A 21,961-nucleotide genomic window follows, 5' to 3' on the forward strand; every position below is an offset into this window, starting at 1 on the left:
ACAACTTACCAGGGGAAGAGTAGACTGGTTATATTCTCCATCTATTTTATTTATAACATTTAGCTTTTAGTGTTTGGCTCCATGTTTCAGATAATAAAATAGATTTGAAAGGGTTTATTTTATACAACACGATTCTTTAAGTGTAGCAAGCCATATGTCATTTTGATGTTAAGAAAGCTAGAATTAGAATAATTGCACTAAACTTGTATTTGTTTTAGAAATGGGAAATTTTCAACTTTCTTGTCTCATTTAAAAAGTCCCACAAGCGTGATGTGAACCAAAATCCTTTTCTTTGTAGGTATCAGTGAGCAAAATCAAGCAGTTTCTATTGCATCTACTGGAACAAGGAAAATCAAGTACAATAACCAATAAAAGAGAAAATCCCTTAGAAAAAAAGAAGAATCAACATAAATTAAAAATAAAAGGAATTCAAAATAAGGATCTCCTGAAGAGAAATCAAAACTATTGTAAGTAGAGCACTCTCCCACATATCAGTCTGAAATGACTAGCCAGAGTTCACATTTCAGGACTGCTTTGGAGAAAACATAGGCTGTGGTTATAAATATTTATATGCACAATAGTGTTACGTTCTGTCAGCTTCTGTTCCAGGATTTTAACTCAGAATTCAGAATAATGATAACAAGCAAGGTTGATAATTATATCTCTTGGGAGAAAATCTCCGAAAATTATATAGGTCCTTATCACCTACTCTTCTAAGAGAAAACCTCTTGTGCTAAGGGAAACCAAAATGAATGTAACACCCCTTTTGTTCTGTGCTGGTAATCTAAGTCTCCATAAATAAAGCATGCAAGCTAAACACTTAGATTTCTTTTTTTCATTAAAAAGTGCTTTTTTATTTTATTTTTCCATTCAAATATTTACACTTCCTTCCCTCCCTCCACCCAATCCCCTCCCACTCCCTCACACCACCTCCTCCCTCTCCCCTCCCTGCTTGAAAAAGGGCAAGGATCCCTGCACTGTGGGAAATCCAAGGCCCTCCCCGCTATATCCAGACCTAGGGAGCTGTGCATCCATATCGACTGGGTCTCAAAAAGCTAGAACATGCCATAAAAACAAGTCCCAGTGCCTTTATCAATGGCTTCTCAGTCAGCCCCCATTGTCAGCCACAATCAGAGAGTCCAATTTGATCACATGCTCATTCAGACCTGGTCCAGCTGGATTTGATGAGCTCCCATTAGAACAGGCACACTGCCTCAGTTGGTGGACCAACCCCTCATGGTCCTGACTTCTTGCTCGTCTTCTCCCTCCTTCTGCTCTTCAACTGGACCTTGGGAGCTCAGTCCGTTCATCTGATGAGGGTCTCTGTCTCTATTTCCATCCATCACTGGACAAAGATTCTATGGTGATATTCGAGATAATCATCAGTTGTGATAGTGGGGCAAGGACAGTTCAGGCACCCTCTCCTCTGCTGCCCAAGGACCTAGCTGAGGACATCCCCGTGGACACCTGGGATCCCTGATAGAGCCAAGTCTCTTGCCAACCCTAAAATGATTCCCTTAATGTAGGTATCTTCTTCCCTGCTCCTATATCTGCCCTTCCTCCATCTCCACCCTCCCACTTCCAGGTAATGTTCAACTTCCTTAGTGATCAGGGAAATGCAAATCAAAACAACTTTGAGATACCATCTTACACCTGTCAGAATGGCTAAAATCAAAAACACCAATGATAGCCTTTGCTGCAGAGGATGTGGAGTAAGGAGAACACTCATCCATTGCTAGTGGGAATATAAACTTGTGCAACCACTTTGGAAATCAGTGTAGCAGTTTCTCAGGAAACTGGGAATCAACCCACCTCAGGATCCAGCAATACCACTCTTGGGAATATACCCAAGAGATACCCAATCATACTACAAAAGCATTTGTTCAACTATGTTCATAGCAGCATTATTTGTAATAGCCAGAACCTGGAAACAACCTAGATGCCCCACAATGGGAGAATGGATAAAGAAATTGTGGAATATATACGTATCAGTGTACTACTCAGTGGTAAAAAAAATAATGACATCTTGAATTTTGCATGCAAATGGATGGAAATAGAAAACACTATCCTGAGTGAGATAACCCAGACCCAAAAAGATAAATATGGTATGTACTCACTCATAAACCAAAGACATTAAGCCTATAGTTCACAAGTCCAGAGAAGCCAAATAACAAGGTGAACCCAAAGAAACACATATATAGATCCTCCTGGAAATTGGAAGCAAACAAGATTGCCTGGCAAAAGTTGTGAGCATAGGGGTAAAGGTAGGGGTGGGGATAAGGCTAGGGGAAGGGGTGAGGGGGAGAGGGAAGGGAGAAGGGAAGGACTGGCAAGAGCTTAGATTTCTTAACATGAAAGAAGATTCTAGAAAAATATGATCTTCATAGAGTCTGTGTGCAGAATTTAAGTGGTTCTCAGTCATTTTTAAATTTTTATTCACTGAAAAATGTGAAAGAACGTGGTGTAAGGAATGTTGATCACATTCATCCTATAGTCCCCTCTATCATGCCTCCCCTGCTCCCTCTAGAACCAGCATCTTCCCAGCTTGGCCCCTCTCCTACTTTGGTGTTAACATTTAAGCGTAAAGTTTAAAAATTATTTTCAACAATTTATTTAATCCCAACGCATGCTCTTGTGTAATAGATGTATATAAATTTCTACTTCATTAGCATGTTACTTAAATAGATGCTTGAGAGCTAAAATCGAGGAGGAAGTCAAGAATATCAGTTTTCAGTGATAGCATAAAACAAGCACATGTCTAAATTAGATAAAATGTACATCATACGCCATTGTAGCATGTATCCGTCAGGGTTTTTTTTCTTTTTTTTTCTTGTTTTTTTTGAGGTAGGGTTTCTCAGTAACTTTGGAGCCTATCCTAGAACTAGCTCTTGTGGACCAGACTGACCTCAAACTCACAGAGATCCACCTGCCTCTGACTCCCGAGTGCTGGGATTAAAAGCGTGCACCACCACCACCCAGCCTTATCTGTCAGTTTTTTAATGGAGAAATCTGCTCTGCATTTTACTTAGTTTGCACTGGACTTCCTAGTATAAACCATGCTCATCCTATTACCCATGAATTCTCCCAACAGGAACTTTCTTGTACAATAGGGAACAACAGACACATGGAACAACTATGTTAGTCAAAGTCTAGGGAACAGAACCTAGGGAATGAATATGTATTAAATGGTTTTATTTAACAGTGGCTGTCTTCACCCTGGAGAGGCTGGAAACTTGGGGCTACTCGGTCCATGAGGCTAGATGACTCAGCACTCAACAGTACTGAAGTCTTGGAGGATTAGTAGGGAACCTCTGGTCCTCAGTCTACACTCGAAGGCTGTGATGGATAGTTTTATATCAACTTGGCACAAGCTAACGTAATCTGAGAGAAGGAACATCAAGAAAATGCCCCTTACAGGATATAGGTGGGCCTGTAAGGCATTTTATTAATTAGTGATTGATGAGGGAGGACGCAACATCTTGTGGGTGGTGCCATTCCTGGGTTGGAGGTTTTGGATTCTATAAGGGAGCAGGCTGAGCCAGCTATGGGTAGCAAGGCAGTAAGCTTCACCCCTCCATGGATTTCCATCAGTTCCTGCCTCCAGGTTCCTGCCCTGTTTGAGTTCCTGCCCTGACTTCCTTTGATGATGAATTGTGATGTGGAAGCGTAGGCTGAATAAACCCTTTCCTCTGCAAGTTGCTTTGGTCATGATCCTTCATTCCAGCAATAGTGACCTTCTAGAGCAAAGGCTGAAGAAGCTGGGTTGTGATGTTGATGGAGGATGGTAACAGAGGTGGAGGCAACAGTGTTGATGAACTCACAAATCAGAAACATAAACCTGTCAGCCAAAAGCTGAAAGCAGACAAGCAAAAATAAAAGCTTATCCCTCAAAGTCTTATCTCCACTGTTACTCTCTATCCCGTCAAGTTGACAATATTTACCATCACTATAATCTTATTCGGAATTCTTCCAGATATCTGCAGAGTTCCCTACCCCCTAATTCTCTTAAGATTCTTCATCATAATTAAATTGTATAACTTTTAGTGAAACTTTATTATCAAAATTTCCCATAGCATTTAGATATTTTTCTATTCATATATTCTTTTTTGTAATTTTATTTCATCCATTTCATGTACTGTTCTATCAGTATAGCTATAGTTATAATGAAAATACAGCTGGCGCAGACTTAGGAACAATTACTCCTGGATTTCTTTGTCTTAAATGTGTATGTGCATGTGATATGTACGTGCATATGATATACATGCATGTGATGTATGCACACTCACCGCTATGGTTGGACTGGTTAGCCAGCCACCCTGATGGATATCCAGTCCCTATCTTCAATGCACTGTAATTTTACTCGGGTTGCAACACCTACCCTGCAGTCGTGTGGGTTCTGGGGACCCAAACTTATATTTCCTTATACTTATGCAGAATGAGCTTTATAATCAAATCATATCCCTAGCCCTCTACCCCCGTGACTTTTTATAAGATACAAGGTATATGTCTTAGCTGTGTGATAAAATGCCATGCAAACCCAATTTAAGGAAGGAGGAGTTTGTTTCAGTTAATAGTTCAAGGGTAGAGTCCATTATGGTGGAGAAATCAGGCAGCAGGAGCCTGAGGAACCTAGTCACGCTGCATCCACAGTCGGGAAGTAGAGTGCAATGATTCTTGTGCTCAGCTGGCTTCTTCCTTCTGAAGGAGTCCAAGATCCAAGCCCAGGAAAGAGTACTGCCCATATTCAGGCTGTGTTTCCCCTACTAAATTAACCTAGTCTAGATAATCTCTCATGCACATGCCCAGAGGCTGGGGGATGCTAGATTCGGTCAAGTTAACAATGGATAATAGCCATCACATCTTAACACACAAAGCTGTTTCATAAAGTGAAATTTGAGCCTGAATTGTTGAATGATAAAGTCCTCTGCTTCTTAGCCACTAAGCTTTATGCGCTCATGAAAGATGGCTGACAACGGCTAAAATGTTTGCCGGGTGCAGAGGCACATGTCCGAAACCTAGCACTCAGAGGGCTTGGGAGGAGAGTTGCATATTTGAGGCCAGCCTGGGCTATGGAATCAAACACTCTCCAAAAATTTTCCATTACATGCTTTTCAAATGACTTTGGGGCGATGCAGAACTATCTCATAAACATGTTGCAATTTTCTAAGCACAAAATTCATTTGAAAGTTGTAAAGGAGAACAAATAATAAAAAATATTTATACTCTACCAAGACCAGCTACTGTATATGCATTAGACTTCAAATCTCACATTTTGAATAGTCAAACTTGACCTCAAAGAAACGAATTGTCCTCAGGACCTCCAGGATGTGTGCATACATTCATCAACGGTGCCTGGTCAAAGTACTGCCAAGTGCACACAAGAAGCTCCGTTTCATAAGCCACAGTATCCCTTCATCAAGATTTACAGAAATGAGAGATGTATCCTTCTTCTAGAAGTAAATACAGAAAAGCAGTCACTGCTAATAATAGCAAGAGGCAGAAACTGAAAACAGTGGAATTCCAGGGGGAGCTATCCATTTCAAGGCTGGAAGGTTTCTTATTGAACCAGGCTCAAATTCTTCTGAAAGTCCTGCCTTAACAAAGACCTAGAGATTTTCAATCTTATTATGTCAAGAGTTTTTCACCCCATATTTACCCACAGAAACCTGGTTTGCTGCTTAGATAGGAGATATTTCTAGATAGAATCTGAAAATATCAATATACTTGCTTTGGCAAGAAATAAATGATACCTTCCCATGGAGTCATTTGAGAGAAGTTTGAACCAGGGGCCTTTTCTAAGGGTTTAAACTGGATACAGTGAAACCACAAGGCTCTGTCAGACTAGTAGCAGGACTAGCATCATCATCTCAAGGTTCCAAAGGACCTCAGGGTGAAAACTAGTAAGAGGCTCATGGAGAAGGTTATGTGACAGAACTGTGACCCTAGGTCAAGAGACAATGTCAGTCTCTAGAGTCACAGATGGGCATGCCAGGGAGCAAATACCCTTATCTCACTCTTTATATTCCCTATGGTCACCTTTTGACCTAACCTATCCAGAAACTGTAGAAAGGAGCTCACAAGAAAGGCAATCATGGAACAGCCAGCACACTGGCTTTTCAGGCAGGCAAATTACAGTCATGAACTAGAAGTATAGTGGTATATTTGTATTTTGATGAATGAATCTTGCCTGAAGACCAGAGGCAAAGCTGAAGTCACTAGAGGTCTGGCAATGTTGACAAACACCCTTAATCTCAGGATTTGGGAGACAGAGTCAAATGGATCTCTGTGAGTTCAAGGCTACCCTGGGCTAAACAAATCCTGGTGGTGGTGGCTCAGACTTTTAATCCCAATCCTAGATATTCAAATGATTTAAGCCCAGCACTAGAGGAAATAGAAAATAGAAGGAGAGAGAAGCTTAGTCTGCTTAGTTTGCAGTCACCCAACCTTGGTAAAAGTAATACTTTGCTGTAGGAACTCCTTCAGCCAGTAGTCTTTACGATACGAGCCCACTTTGGGCATGGTCTCATGTATAAGACAGAAAAGGGGAGATAATGTGGGATGTCCTTCTGTATATGTGTTGCTTTTATTGGATAAAGAATAAAGCTCTTTTGGCCAATGACTTAGCAGAGTAGAGTCAAGCAAGAAACCCAAACAGAGATATATAAAGAGAGTAGGCAGAGTCAAGGAGATGCCATGTAGCTGCTGAAGGAGAAAAATACCAGAATAGAACCTTACCCATTAAGCCATAGCCTCATGGTGATACACGGATCATAAAAATATGAGAAGTAGCTAGAAATATGCATGAACCATTGACCAAACAGTGTTTGAATTAATATAGTTTCTGTGTGATTATTTGGGTCTGGGTAGCCAGGAAATGAATGAGCAGTCTCTAATTGCAAGACTTCTCTAATGACTTGACTGCTTTCCTTTTATTTATGGTCTTCAAGCAAGATTTATTTGTCAGGGTACAAATAATATACCACTACATAGAAGGATCAGGACTTTCATTGACATACACTCTATTTAAACTGAAATTACAGCCCCTTAAAGAGGGAATGCCAGAGGTCATCTAGTCTCACATCTTGTTCATTATTCCTAGAAGATGACATGCACTCCTATCTAAGTACATGAGATAAGCCACTGGGTCGTTCAAGGTCCTTGCTATTCTTTTATATATCCTTTCTTCTAAAGTCCTTAACTTACATGGAACCCACAATGACCTTAGTCAGTGTCAACTGGTGGTGGGTGAAGCTGGATTTACAAACCATGATATCCTGTGTTCTGAAAAACATACTATTGCTATATCTGACATCAGAACACAGCGATAAGACATGAAGCATTCATGGCAAATTCACTTAAGAGTAAGCCAAGCTAGCTGTGGTGGTCCACACTTGTCATTCAAGACCTCAGGAGGCTGAGGAAGGAAAATCAGGAGTTTAAGGTCAACCTGGGCTACACGTAGAAATTTTGTCTCAAGAAAAGAAGAGGAAAAAGGAAATGGTCAACAGAGAAAGGATGAAAGGAAAAGAGAGACTAAGCCATATATTAGAAAGGACTAAGCAATACATGTTTAGGCATCAACCAGGAAAAATACCCATAGGAGAAGCAGACATGTGTCAAAGTATTTACTGTGAGGAATTACCTCACATGACTGTGAGGGTTAGCTGGGCAAACCCAAAGTCTATAGAAGAGGCTGTCAGTACTGGAACTCTTAGACGTAAACTAAAGCCATGATCTGACAGAGGCCTTTAACCTTTTGATGTTGTAACATGACAGAGTCATCTACTAATGTGTTGGCTTGCAAGCATAGCCATCCTGGGACACACGCAGTCCACAGACTTCAGGTCTGACATCCCTAGAACAGTCCAATGCCTCTTTTTCATTATTGTTTACTTAGGGTTGTGGTTTTGTGGTTTTTTCTTTTGCTTTTCTTTCCTTTTTAAATATTTTTAAATTATGTGTATGTGTATGTATCTGAGTGGAGGTGTCCACAGAAGCCAGGGAGGAACATTGGATATCCGTAGCTAGAGTTACAGATGGTGACTATAACTGTTACCTAGTATGGATCCTGGAAACTAAGCTGGGGTAGAGTTTAAGACTAGTCCACACTCTTAACCACTGAAACATCTCTTCGGCCTCTGTTTTTGCTTTTCATTAGGAAAGCCTTGGTCTCACTCTTAATGTGCTCAAATGTATCGAATCAGGCCAAGCCGGATCATCCAGGAAAATCCTTTGATTATGGGTTTTAGTCACTTCTAAAAATCCCTACACAGCCAAAACTAGGTTAGTTTTTGAACAGCTGGGGACTGTAGCCAAGGCAAGATGACACATTAATTGACCACCAAGCCATGGATCACTGACTCTTTATACTTCCATAGTTTGGTGGTTTTCAATGCTGATGATCAATCACAAAGTAGTGCGCTACCGCCAAGTCCTACCTCAAGCCTCCACGAAGTTGTCGAATGTAAGTCTAGGAGTTGTCAGTGAGGTGTCTCCAGGGGTGAGGCCACTGACCACCTGAAGTCAGTCCCTGGAACTCGCATGGTGAAAGAAGAGAACAGAGTCCGAGAAGTGGAACTGGGGTCCCCAGATATCCTCTTTTGTATCCACGGGCACACAGGGACACATACACTAAAGAATTAAATACAAATATTAAATGTAAGATTTATGCCTACTAAATTTTACTGTAAGGGGCAGTATAGCTCAATGGGAGAACAGGTCCTGAGCACACTCAAGGATCTGGGTTCACTCTCCCAATCCCACAAAAAAAAGTCACTGTGATCAGTTTTAACTATTAGTCCAAACTCCTCGTTACATGTAATTTTTTTTACCCAAGCTCCTGTGATCAGCCAGATAGAATTTTAAATGGGATGAGGTTGAGAAATTTCTATTTGCTGAAATATGTTGAACGGCATGTGTGTCTTTGTTTGTGAAGCTGCCCTAACAAGTGTTTACAGATAGGAAGTGGGCGAGCATCTGCTCCTGCTCCCACCCCATACAGGAATCTGCTATCAGCTGATGCCAGTTCTTCAAGGAGAGACCCTTTCCTGCAGACCTGGGGAGAGGATTGGGAGGTTTTGCTTGTGTACCTTTGGTTTTCTTGTTTATGCTTTAATTTTTTAAGATTATAATATCATTTCCCTCTTCTCTTTCCTCCCTCCAAACCTTCTTTTTAAATTTCATGGCCTCTTTTTATTATCATTTAATTATTGCTACGTGTGTGTGTGTGTGTGTGTGTGTGTGTGTGTAGTATATAAATACAGCTTGCACAGTCTTTGTAATGTTACTTGCATGTATATGTTTTCAGGGCTGACCAATTGGTATTAGATAAGCATTTGGTATGCTGTTCCCTGGGGAAGACAGTTTCTGCTGCTCTCAGAATACTTTAATGGCCTACAGTTCTTTGTCTAGGGTTGAGGCCTCTTGACTTTCTCCTTTTCATGTTAGCAAGTCCACTGGTGTCATCCTTGTTCGGCTCATGTATAGGCAGTCATGCTGATGAGACGTCATGGTTTTTTTTTTGTTTGTTTGTTTTGTTTTGGTAAGGTCTCAGGTATCTGAGACCTAGAATGTTCTATATAGAAAGCATAAAAGAGTGATCATGGACTCTCCATCCTCCTGCCTCTACCTCCTGAGTTATAGCATTACAGATATATGATATGGCACCCAGCTTCCATGCTCTCTTTATGAAATTACACAGAAAAATATGGGGAAATATTTGGAGCCAGGAATGTAGTGGTTGTGCTAAGTTAGGGTGCCAATAAACCCTAAAATTGGGAGAGTCACATCATATTTGTAAAACATCCCTGTCTGAGATGGCCAAAGAAGCTATCCTAATCCCCAGCATACATCAGCTTCTTTTTCTGTTCTGCGAAACCTTAAGTCTGCATTCTCAGACTCGTTTCATAAAGAGAAATTTCCTTTAGAACAGTTCAAAATGGTGTTACATTTGCCTTTGTGTGATAATGGGTGAGAAGTGACGCCGGGAGAGGAGGAAGGTCACTGCAGACGGTGGGAGGATGGGCAGAGAAGAGATTTCGAGAAGTCACAGAGAGATAGAACATGCTTATTCATTCTGGGAAAACTCGGCACATAGAACACCAGCACCCAGACACACACCACCACACACAGGCTGGTACAGACACACACAGACAGGCACATTGGCCTCTTGGAGATACAGGCCTATAGAAAAGGCAGGGAAGGTCAGGTACTTTGTGATAACTAATACCCCATCCTTCCCATGTGCATCATTAGCCATCTTGGCTGGTGCCTGATGTCTATGGCACCGGTCTATAAACTGACTTTGTGTTTCCTACAACCATATACAGCTTAGGAACAGTACTTGGAGCATCAGGAGTTAAGAAAGAGCAAGCCATGGAGGCAAGATCTCCTCTAAAGGGAAACTTGAACTTTACAAACTGTGAAAATAATGCAATAATATGGGGGTTGGACATGATCACAGGCCCACGGTAGACCTTGCTGAACGCTGATCTTGTTCAGTCCACGCTTTGACATTCCCAAGGTCGAGATCCAGTCTTCACAGTGAGATGTAGGTGTTCTGGGTAAGTGCTATTTCCCAGACCACTGGGTCCAGCAAAGAAGAGAAACAAAACTCAGCCTAACCACCTCAAAATGCTTCTGTTCCGGAAATGGGAATGATTAGCATCTAACTGAAGTCTCTAGAACAGGGATACGGTTTTCCATGCTTTGAAAACGGAGCAATCTTGCCAATTGTTCTTTAACTCAGAGTTTCTCAGATATAGCAAAGAATAGTTGTATCCCCCATTACTTAAAAGCAAGATGTGTTCCTGGCACAGTGTTTGCCATATACACAGAATGAATAAATACTTGATGAATTAAATTGAATCAAAACTTGTCTCTGTACAGTTAGGACATGATCTCAGAACTGAGTTCAAATTCAGAATTTTCTTTGAAGCATGCTGCCTTATAGGTGATACTCAAAGGTTAAAAAAAGCCTTAGACTTCTAGAGCAAACTTGAGTGGTGTTTTACAGTTGAACTGATGTTCTCACAGGCATTACCTTTTCAAAAAAATGGTGCGTTTTCCCTCAGAGTACCTTAACATTGTGACTTCAACAGCTAATTCTTTCTTCTGGGATAAAATTAAGTCTAAAAAAGTAGTAATCCTTATTAAATTGCTAGCAAGACAAATCAATAGCCAGCCAGAGCACTGGAGCGGTGGCGTCTGCTTCTGCAGTCTCTTGTGTTCCTTCCTGCCTCCCGTGGGATTAATCAGCAATCATTTCGGTCAGCAGACTCAGTCACTACCACGTCCTTGGTTGGAGGAGGGCATTTTATAACTCATATGAAACCATTTGGGCATCGTTTTTCTCCTTTCTGCCATCTAAAACAGTGAAGCTAAGTTGATCGTTTGCATTCTATTTTATTGACTTTTTGATTATTTGCGACAGACCCTGAGAAGTGCCAGATGAACACCTCTTTAATGAAGGACATGTCCCCAGTTGCTGAGGCGACAGTTTCCTTATAGCCTTCAGTAGCCAGTTCCGAATGAGACTGTATTCCCAGCCAGACAGGTGTGTATAGACAACTGCCCTTTCCACTGGTCGCCACTATTGATGGCCATCAGACTTATCAGCTCACCCTTCCTGGGACAGTCCTAAGGCTACTCTTGCTCCAGAATGTCCTGTGGAGTACCTACAAAGTGTTTTTTTTTTTTTAAATCAAGCCTGCTTCAGGCTCTTCCTCTGCCCAATCCAGCTTCTCCCCAGATGAGGGTCCAAAGACACTTCCTAACAGGGAGTGGTTGGGAGTGAAAGAATGAACATGTCACGGATCTCTTCATAAAAAGACCTCTTTTTTCTTTTGATCTCGAAGGATCAGCCGCAAAGACTGGCTCGGGTTGAAGTACTGTTTATTAGAGATTGCTCACATATGTATTGAAGGGGTTAAGTCAATCTTATGTGGTGGGGGAAAAGGGGAAGGACACACCCAACTTAAGGGAGCTTGGTCGCAGGGTTCTAAATTCTCCTTCTCCTGAAAGAGTTAATTTCAAGCTACTAAGCTGAGGATTCAGGCTTGGTTTTGAGAGAAAGAAATAGGCAAGACTCAACCATCCAATAGTGCTTCTTAAACACAACTCTCACTTTCTGCTTCCCAGAAAACTCAACATGCACACCTTACTTATTGCCGACAACTGAAAGGCCTTTTCAAGTCAACACAGTTACGTGTAAAAGAGCTTAGTTCATTCTTGCAAACTGCTGGCTGAATCAGTTTGAAGCCCTCCCCACCCCCCACCCCCCGTTTTAGATACTGAGAAATAATGCCCATGGTGTTTCAAAACTTTTGTTTTTAAAAGGAGTAATGGCTACCTAAGCACAGACTTGAATCACACTGCCTAGAATTGAATCATCTACTAAATACCAACTGAGTGACCTTGGTCAAGTTGTCTGACTTCTTTGTAGCCACATCACCTCAGCATTAACATGAAAATCATAATAGTGTTTCTGATAGTCAGTGAAAAAAAATTAGTGAATATAAGCTCTGAGTACTGTCTGGTACTAACTGCTTTATAAGTAGTAACACCTGCTCATATATATTGGTTTGATTTTTATTTTCTGAGATAGATTTCTTTTAGCTAAATTAAGAGCTTATTCAATAAATTATTTTTCAACAATTATGTCTTGTCAGAATCCCTGCTCTCAATTTTTACTTCCATAGAAGCTTTTGAAGGGAGGAAGTATTTTCTGCTGCAGTTAACACTGTCTACCACTTCCTCCAGTACCCCTGGGGGGTCCTGGAGTTTGATGACAATGAACAGAAGATAATCAAGTATATTACTGCAGTAGTATTATTCTTATTCAAGAATTTTTGAGTTAATGCCTCTTTATCTGCTCAACTCTGTGCTGAGTCATTTTTTTTCTTCTTGGATGGGATGCTATTTTTAGCAACAGATCATTATTCTCCCTCCTTTGACAATATTCTATCTTCTTGGCACACATAATGGTGAATGTGAAGAGTTTTCCTGATGTGAATCCTGAAAAATCAGAGACTATAGCTTAAATGCTATATTAAATGCAACTGCAATTGGAGAGGACACAGCAGTCGGTGTTAGCAGGTTCTGCTGCTGTGGGAAAGAACCTTCCATTTTTATCTGTCGCTTTGTGAAGACACCTGACTGGTGGTCAGACTCAGTGGCTCCTGGCTCATCCACCAGTTCCTTTAATTCTTGATGATTCTTTGCATAATACATGATGTAAATACAAGTTGAAATGTGAAATAATTTATTATCTACTCTCTGTATGTTTTCTAGGTAACTTAAAGAGTATTTATTTACTTGTAATCTGAATGTTAAGATTTTAGAGTCTGGTTAAACATAAAAAAGAAGGAAGAATGTAACAAAGGGCAAAGGGAAGAGCAGCACAAGTGGAACTTTGAAGGGAGACATGGATAAAGGCATTACAGGACAGGAGTGGATACAGGTGACCCGAGAGATAGGCACATACCTAAGTGTCTTTACAAAGGATACGTTTACATAGACCTGATTCTTGAACATACTTAATTAGGAAAGTTGGCAATTGAAGGGTCAGCAATATAAGCCAGAGATTACCAGTGCTTCCATCATCCATGGAAAGGTGATCTGGGTCCAGGAACCGGGCAAACAGAGGGACATTTACTGGCAATGCTGCCTCCTTATAATCTCAAAAAGCAAACCTTGCTAGAAGTAAGGGACCGGGAAATCCAGGTGTCTAACAAAGACAGAGGTCCAGGCTGGAGACCTAGAGAGACCATGGAAAGCTATAGTCCCTCCTGCCTTTGGCAGGTAGTCTTTGCTTTGATTTGGATGTGTCTCTTGCTACAGGGAACAAGCAGTTTGTTTCCATGCAATCCGGGGTGAGCATCGCAATTCCCTATTATAAGAAATTCCTGTCATAAGAAAACACCATGTACCAAGTGGCTAAACAACAGCAATAGTTGTTTTCTTGCAGTTCAGTGGACCCAGACTCTAAAACCAAGGTGCTGGCTGGTTTGGCTTCATTTGAAGGCACCTGTCCCTAAAGGTCATCTTCTCACTAATTCCTTGTAACCCAACACAATGGTCAAGCATGTTGGCAAGTACAGAGCCAAACTAAGCATCGCTAGAACTTGAGGAGTGGAGAGTTATTCCTGCAGCATCTAGGAGTTAATAGGAGTTTTACAAAGCAAGAAAAAAAGAAGTAAAAACTATAGAGATTTATTAGCGAGACTGTGCATACTCATAGCGGGGGCAGTTCCATCCCTGAACATGCTCAGTTTAAAGACATGATTTAAGAAACAAAGATAATAGACACATTTGGGGTTACTTAGCTCAAGGTTAATGAGCGTAGGCTTAAAAGATTAAAGTGGTGAACAGCAATGCCTTAAGGCATGTGCAGCTTGCACCATAGTTTTAGCTGATAATAAAGGACAGGGCACTTTGGGTTCTGATTGAAGACTCTTCCCTTGAGGTTTCCACCTCACTGAAAGCCCCACACTCTGACATGTCTCTTCTCTACACATGTGTACCCTGGAGCCTCTTCCTTTTCTCATTAGAACACCAGTCATCCTGGATTGGAAACAATGAATCATCTTAATCATCTCTTCAAAGACCCTATCTCCAAATGACGTTGCATTGGGGAAGGGGTTTGGTACTCTAATCATCTAAGACATAGATTAATTAAAATAAGGAAAAGGAAGTCACGAAACATTAAAAAATCTTTTTGCACATTATGTCTCTACTCGTGTTGAAACATAAGACTCATTTCATTTTCCATACACACTGCCATCTTAAATAGACCTCTGGCATACCTACTTCTGTGTGGGGTAATCTTTTTGTACATTGTGAAGATGTGCCTCTCTGATTGGTTTAATAAAAATTTGAATAGCCAACAGCTAGGCATGATTTCCAGGCAGAGAGAATGCTAGGAAGCAGAAGGGCAGAGACTCCAGGACATACAGAGGAAGCAGCATAGGTGGTACAGAGTAAAGGAAATGGAGCCATGTAAAAGAACATAGATTAAAAGGTATAGGTTAATTTAAGTTATAAGAGCTAGTTTAAAATGAGTCTAAGCCTAAACACCAGCTGAGCTTTCATAATTAATAATAAGTCTCCATGTCATTATTGGGGAGCCAACGGTCCTGACAGAAAAAGTCCAACTACATACTTCTCTTTCTCGGTCTCTGTCTGTCTTTTCCTGTCTCTCTGTCTCTGTCTCTCTGTCTCTGTCTCTCTGTCTCTCTCTGTCTGTCTCTCTCTCTCTCTCTCTCTCTCTCTCTCTCTCTCTCTCTCTCTGTCTCTCTCTCTCTCTCTTTGTTTTTCAAAAGAGAGTTTCTCTTAACTTTAGAGCCTGTCCTGGAACTTGCTCCGTAAACCAGGCTGGTCTCAAACTCACAGAGATTTGCCTACCTCTGCCTCATGGGATCAAAGGTGCATGCTACCACCACCTACTACTTTTATCTTTTTTAATTTTCAATTTTTGTCTTCTACTTTGCTTATGTGTGTTTTGATTTTGTGTGCATCTCTGCACCATGTGTGCGTCTGCTGTCCATGAAGGCCAGAAAAGGGTGTCACAAATAGATCCCTTGGAACTAGAGTTACAACCCTGCTATACCTCCTTCTCACCCCTTACTTTGCAAGACCCATTCCCCAATACCTTTTGTTTTAGTTAGCCTTAACTATCAAGGTAACACTGACTAGCATCAATCAGGAAGAGAGTCTCAACTGAGGGGTTCCCTAGATAAAATAAGTTGTGCGCATGTCTGAAGGGGACTATCTTTGGTTTTGGTTTTCGTTCTTGAGAGAACGAAAGAGAGTGTGCCTGTCTCTATGTACTTCTAACTTTCCTGGAGCTTGTTGTGTAGACCAGGCTGGCCTTGAACTCCCAGAAATCTGCCTGCCTCTGTCTCCTGAGTGCAAGAATTAAAGGCACATGTCACCGTGCCCAGCTGTGGGGAATTATCTTGATTGCCTTAATAGATATAGGAGGACCCAGTCAACTCTGGGTGGTACCACTCCCTGAATAGGTGGTCCTCAGGTATATAAGAAACCTAGCAAAAGTCTAGGAAGATGACCTAGCAGTTAAGAGCATTTGTTCTTGCAGAGGACCCAGGTACAAATTCCACTACCTGCACAGTAGCTCACAACCATCTGTAACCCCAGCTCTAAAGGACCTGACACCCTCTTCTGACCTCTGCAACCACTAGGTACATGCCCAGTACACAGTCACACATGCAGGCAAGACACTTATATACATAAAATAAAAATAAATAAAATCTAAAACAAGAGAAAGCTAACTAAGGATGAGACTGGGAGTGAGCCAGCAGCAGTGGTCCTCCATGGTTTCTCCTTCAAGTTCCCACCCTGACTTCCCTCAATCACAGACTATAACTTATAAAGGTGAAATCAACCTTTTCCTTCTCTGAGTTGTCAGAGTGTTTTTGTCGCCGCAGCAGAAGGAGGCTAGAAAACCTACCAGGAGTAAGCCTGGTTTTTTCCTCAGAGCAGAACAAGTACCCCCGGGCTGGCCATTCAGAGAACTCCAAACTCAAGGAGGCCCTTTAAATCTGTTGCTGGCAGTGCTTAGTGAAGTATTAAAGACTAAAAGACCAAACAGAGTCATTTATCTGGTGTCTCTAGGTTCTTATCACTGTCAGAGGAAGAATAAAAAACAAGACAAAGTAGAGAACATGGGTGGGATTTTGATTAGAGTGTCTTAGTTAGGGTTTCTATTTCTTTGACACCATGGCCACAGCAACTCTTATATAGGAAAATATTAAATTGGGACTGACGTATAGTTCAGAGGCTTAATCCATGTTGTCATCATGGTGCAAAGCATGACTGTACACAGGCAGATAGTGATGGAGAAGGAGCCATGAGTTCAATATCTGGATGCAGCATGAAGAAAAAGAGAGAGACTGAGCCTGGCTTGAGCATTTGAAACCTAAAAGCCCTTCCTCAGTGACACACTCCCTCCAACAAATCTTTGTCTCCTAATAGTACCACTCCCTATGCATCTATGGAGGCCATTCTCATTCAAACCACGACCTCCCACGCCCTGGCCCCCATAGGCTTGTAGCCAGATCATAATGCAAATATGCATTCGGTCCAACTTCGAAAGTCCCCACGGATTACAACATTCTCAACCCTGTTTAAACGTTCAAAGTCTCTTCTGAGACTCATGGCAATCTCTTAACTGCAATCTTCCCACAAAATCAAAATAAAAAAAAGCAGATCACATACTTCCAACAAATAATGGCACAGAATAAACATTACCATTGTAAAAGGAAACATAGTGAGGAAATACTAGACCAAAGCAAGATCAAAAACCAGCTGGGCAAACTCCAAACTCTGCATCCCCATGTCTGATGTCTAAACACTCTTCAGATCTGCAACTCTGCTCAGCTTTGTTGACAGCAGCACACACCTCTCTCTCCTGGGCTGGTTCCATACTCTGTAAGTAGCTCTCCTCGGAAGACATTCCATGGCTCTCGCGTCTCCATCATCTTGGTGTCTCCAATGAAACTGAGGCTTCAGTCTCACAGCTTCACAAGAGGGCCTCTTTAGGCCTCCATGCAGGGACACGGCTGATACAAGCTTGACCTCCGCGGCTTTCCGTAGTCTCAAAGGGAGCTTCTGTAACCCTTTTCTTATATCCTTGCCTCTGCAGCCATAACAATGTGGCAAACGTTGCCAAGTTCTACAACTTGCTAAAGCTGGAACGTGCCTGTGGGAGCCATTTTCATTCAAACCACCTCAGAGAGCAGAAGGCAGCAACAACAGTGGCGGATAGGCCAGAGGCACAGCTCCATGCTACAGTGACCTACAGTAGCCTGAGCTTTTTTCAGACACCTCCTCTCAAGTAAAGCTGGGATTTTTGACTTCATAACAGAAAAGAACTTCAGCATGAACCAGTATGAGGCAGAGTTAAAGTTTATGGAGAAGATATTTTAACATAGATTTAAGAAAGGGAGAGAGAAGCTCGGGGAAAGGAGACGACACACCTGATTATGAGTGTGACCTTCTCAAGAGGGACTCGCACTTAGTGACTTTGCAATAGCCACAATACCATTATTGGTGGCATCTACAGTTACATCTCAAAGGACTGGTACAGAACCTTTCCTTTCTAGGTAGTGAGCTCATGATGTGGCCCCAGAAGTGCATTGGATGGGGTTACAAATAATAAAGTAAAACTCAAGATCATCAGCGCTGCACACAAATAGAATGTTTTCACTGTAAACCAGAAAATGTCTACCTGATTTTGAGTAGCTTGTCCTTATGGGCAAACTTCAACGGCAAAGAGGATTACTGAGAAATCAAGGTGTATTATGTTCAGGGGCAACAAGAAATTTTAGGACTCGGTCATGATTTTCCAGAAATAAAGTTCACTGCTCCTCCTCCCCTTTGCTGTTCTTTTATGAGGTTTTTGAATGTGTCACTACATCAGACGCATGATGGGAGCAGGCAGATTTGCAAGGTTGACAATATGGACAGAGATGTTGATATTTTGTAATAACAAAGCAAAGGACTGTGAGCAGTTTCTTGGCCCACCATGCTGATCTCATCTACTCTTTCTCCCCCCTCCCTCTGTTTTTTTTTTCCCCTGTGTTTACTGAGTCTGCCTCACATCAAATTCAGAAAGCCTCCTGAAGTCATTTCCTTACTGTGCTTTCCCAAATCTGGAAACCTCCAAATCATAAGAACAAAATTAGAGCATCAAGAAGATAACTTTATCTGGAAATTGAATCCTGCTGTAGAAGTGAAAATATGTTATTTCAATACATTTGGGAAAGCAAAAAAAATTACTAATAAAAGTAACAGCCCTGGGGAGGAATTTGGTCATGGTAAATCGCTCCTTGTAGTCAATCTTCCAGAATGCATGCTCGCGCTTTGAAAGCATGCTAATGTCAATAATTGCTATTCCATACACAGATTAATCAGTTCTTTTCTCCATTACTTTTCCCTTTAAATCATGAGTAGAGATAACATACAACTCAAAGCAGAAATTAGATGCTAAAATGCCTGGTGTTTCTGATTTGATTGAATAACTTGAAGCTTTCAAAATAATTTAAAATTTACTTTTTGGTTATTTTTCTTCTAATTTTTAAAATAGACATCTCTTGTTATCTTGTCTTGGAGAAGAAAAAGAGCCACTTAAAGTTCTTTGTGATCTTGTTAATGAGGCTTCAAATCCCAAATGCCTTTCCTTTGAAAGGGCTTCGGGCTCTATTTTTTTTCTAATCAGGTTCCACTGTGTATTGTAATACATTTGGAAATGGAGGAGGAGAGAGCAGAGAGAAAGGAAAGAGAAAGATAGTTGAAGAGTGGGGAATTATAAGTCTGATCAATTAACTTTTCTTATCAAAAAAGCAAGTGGTAATAGTGTTTTTTTTTAAAAATAGTGTTGCATAAATGTTAGAAAAATATCATTTATTTTTTTAAGTCTCATAAGGCTCACTGATGCTGAGTACCCACCTAAACAAGGCAAATTATTATTGATAATGCATGTATATTCCCCAGCATCTCAGGAAGGTTTTAAGGAATGGCAGAAGCCTTACACAAAGAAAAATTCGCAAGAAAATTGTCTCTTCAGCTCCTATGCCTATTCTGGTCATCCTGGAGATAACTGGCCCATGTACTTATAAAATCTCAGGGCTCTACGTATATAGACCAAGTGGCACAGGCAAGTGAGGCTTTGACAGCCAGGACTAAGAACACAGCACCAAAGATGACACCTCTGTCTAAGGTGTATCAGGAGACCACTCACCTTCTGCTTGCAGAAACCCACATCCTTTTATGAGGCTGGAAACACCTCTTTTTTCGGGGCAGCATCCCTTTCCTCTACTTCCCAGGCCCCTGAGCTAGGACTGACGCCAAATGATCTGCTCGAAATGCAAATGCTTGACAAGTAAGTAGCAAAACTCAAAACAAAATGTAGCATAGCATCAACACATTCTTTCTCAAATTTTTAAAAATAGAAATAATATTGGTTTTTCTCTTTTCCCCTCATATAGTCAAAAAGCAAGCCAAGGAAAGTATCGCAGACGAAGGAGATGAGCTATTTCAGATGGGCAACAAGATGCTCCAGGAGTCTAAAAGCCAAAAACAGAAAACAGAGTAAGTATCTCTTTCCTTTAGCCAAGTAAAATTTCCAGGTGGAAAAATAATAGACAGTCAGAAAATCTAGTTTATTACTAAAACCTTATTGGAATAACAAATAAGTTTATTTTGATGTCAGTTTTTTGCTTTTAAAAGAGTTGGATGGTTACTTAAGGATTCCCAAGTTTAGCACCCTTAGTAAGGAAGAGGGTCGAATGTGAATTGGGATTCCTTTCCATGATGCAAAATACAGACCTAAGTGACGGATAGGTACGTTCAGCAGAAGTACTTTTTTATTCTGATTTGTGGGGCATTTCAAATGAAATAAAACGGTTTGTGTTTTAGCATGCTTAATTCTACCAGAGTCTTTGTGCAGACCTTATGGCTTTCAAAGCCCTTTAATGTATGTGATACTGTCTTGTTCACTGAGGAGTTTCACAAGGTAAGTGGTACTTCATTTCCCCTTTAAGCACTGGGAGTAGGCTAGGGAGACAACAGTCTGTGGAATGCCTGTCATGGAAGCCCAAGAACCTGAGTCTGAATCCTAAACACCTATGTAAAAGCCAGGCACAGTATCCCACACCTAACACCCCAGTACTAGGAACGGGGACAAGCAGATCCCCAACGTCCCTGGTCCCAGTCTAGTTGAATGGCTCTAAGAATTCAGCGAGAGACCTTGTTTCAAAAAAATAATATGGAGGTTAACAAAGAAAGACACCCAATGTCAACATCTGGCCTCAACACGTACACAAACATGTGTGTGCATACCATGTATAACACTACACACAGACATACACAACTTAACAAAGAACAAACCCTGGGGATAGGTTTCTCAGCCTGTAGCAGGAGAGTGCCCAGAGATAAGAAGCCCACTAGGTATTCCCTCTCAAGCCCAGGGGTATTCTAAATTTGCTTTGATAATGCAAAAACACTAGGAGAAGGTCCCATGGAAAGGTTCCACTTATCATTGGAAGGATTCTTCCTCTTGGGTAGAAGTAGCAGGGGAAAACACAGTCCTGAGAGCAAATCTCCCATCAGCAGAGGAGCTTTTATGCTGGGCTACTCCTCCCCAGGCTATCCTGACCCAGTCCCTGCCCCAAAGGCGACAGAAGAGCCACTTATTGTTTTCACAGCAGCAGAGGTGCAACAGTGGGTTGAGTCCCTGACCCTTCTGACCAATGGAAGACAGAAAACCAGCGATGCTCACAGCAACATAGCCCAGGAGTGTATGGGAACGCTAAGCAAAAGTTATTCTACTGTTAGGATAACACATTCTGCCCTTAAGTCAAGCATACCTGTGTATTCATATCCAAGATGCAGAAAGGTCAGGAGAAGAATTACCGGGTATCCCACCAAAGAGGGGAATCATTTCATTTCTCCAGCCCACCTCCTTGTTTGTCACTTCCCAGGATAAGAATGGCATAGTTTGAAATGGCCCTAAGCTTTTGGCTTGCCCACATCTACTTTCTGAATGCATTCTTTCTAGGGGTGGTCCTTCACTAAGAGCTACTTGTTAAGAATATTTTCCTAACGCGAGCTCTCCACTGACACAAATTCCCAATCAAGCCAAATTAAGAGATATCCAGGTTTAGTGGGAGTTCTGCACTCTCAGGTGGCCCCGAGGGGAAACAGGGAAGCCGTGTGAACGTGACCACTGGGAGGAAGGAAAGGAGACCACGTGTTCCTCTTTTGGGAGTTCACTTAAATATTTTTGGGAGTGCTCCTGACCTCCCCCCTCCAGGGAGGGGTCAGGACCTGGCTTGCTGTGATTTGGAGTCCAGAGTTCTAACTCTCAGGGTCGGGGGCTAGGATAGATGCAAGGGGCTGGGGCCTAAGCTCCCCACTTAACACTCCTCTCTGACAGAAAGAA

The 21,961-nt window shown here is 41.5% G+C and overlaps 1 protein-coding gene across 1 annotated transcript in view; it reads left to right on the forward strand.

Moving 5' to 3' along the window:
• Window positions 1–304: 304 nt before the first annotated feature.
• Sel1l2 (SEL1L2 adaptor subunit of ERAD E3 ligase) overlaps window positions 305–21,961 on the forward strand; it is a 68,394-nt gene continuing 46,737 nt past the window's right edge. The window contains exons 1-2 of the mRNA XM_038331621.1: window positions 305–467; window positions 20,007–20,109. Of these exons, the coding sequence (XP_038187549.1) occupies window positions 20,060–20,109 (50 nt within the window). The 5' untranslated portion in view covers window positions 305–467; window positions 20,007–20,059. The remainder of the gene's footprint in view (window positions 468–20,006; window positions 20,110–21,961) is intronic.

This window comes from Arvicola amphibius, chromosome 5 (genome assembly GCF_903992535.2).
Source record: "Arvicola amphibius chromosome 5, mArvAmp1.2, whole genome shotgun sequence".
NCBI lineage: Eukaryota > Metazoa > Chordata > Mammalia > Rodentia > Cricetidae > Arvicola > Arvicola amphibius.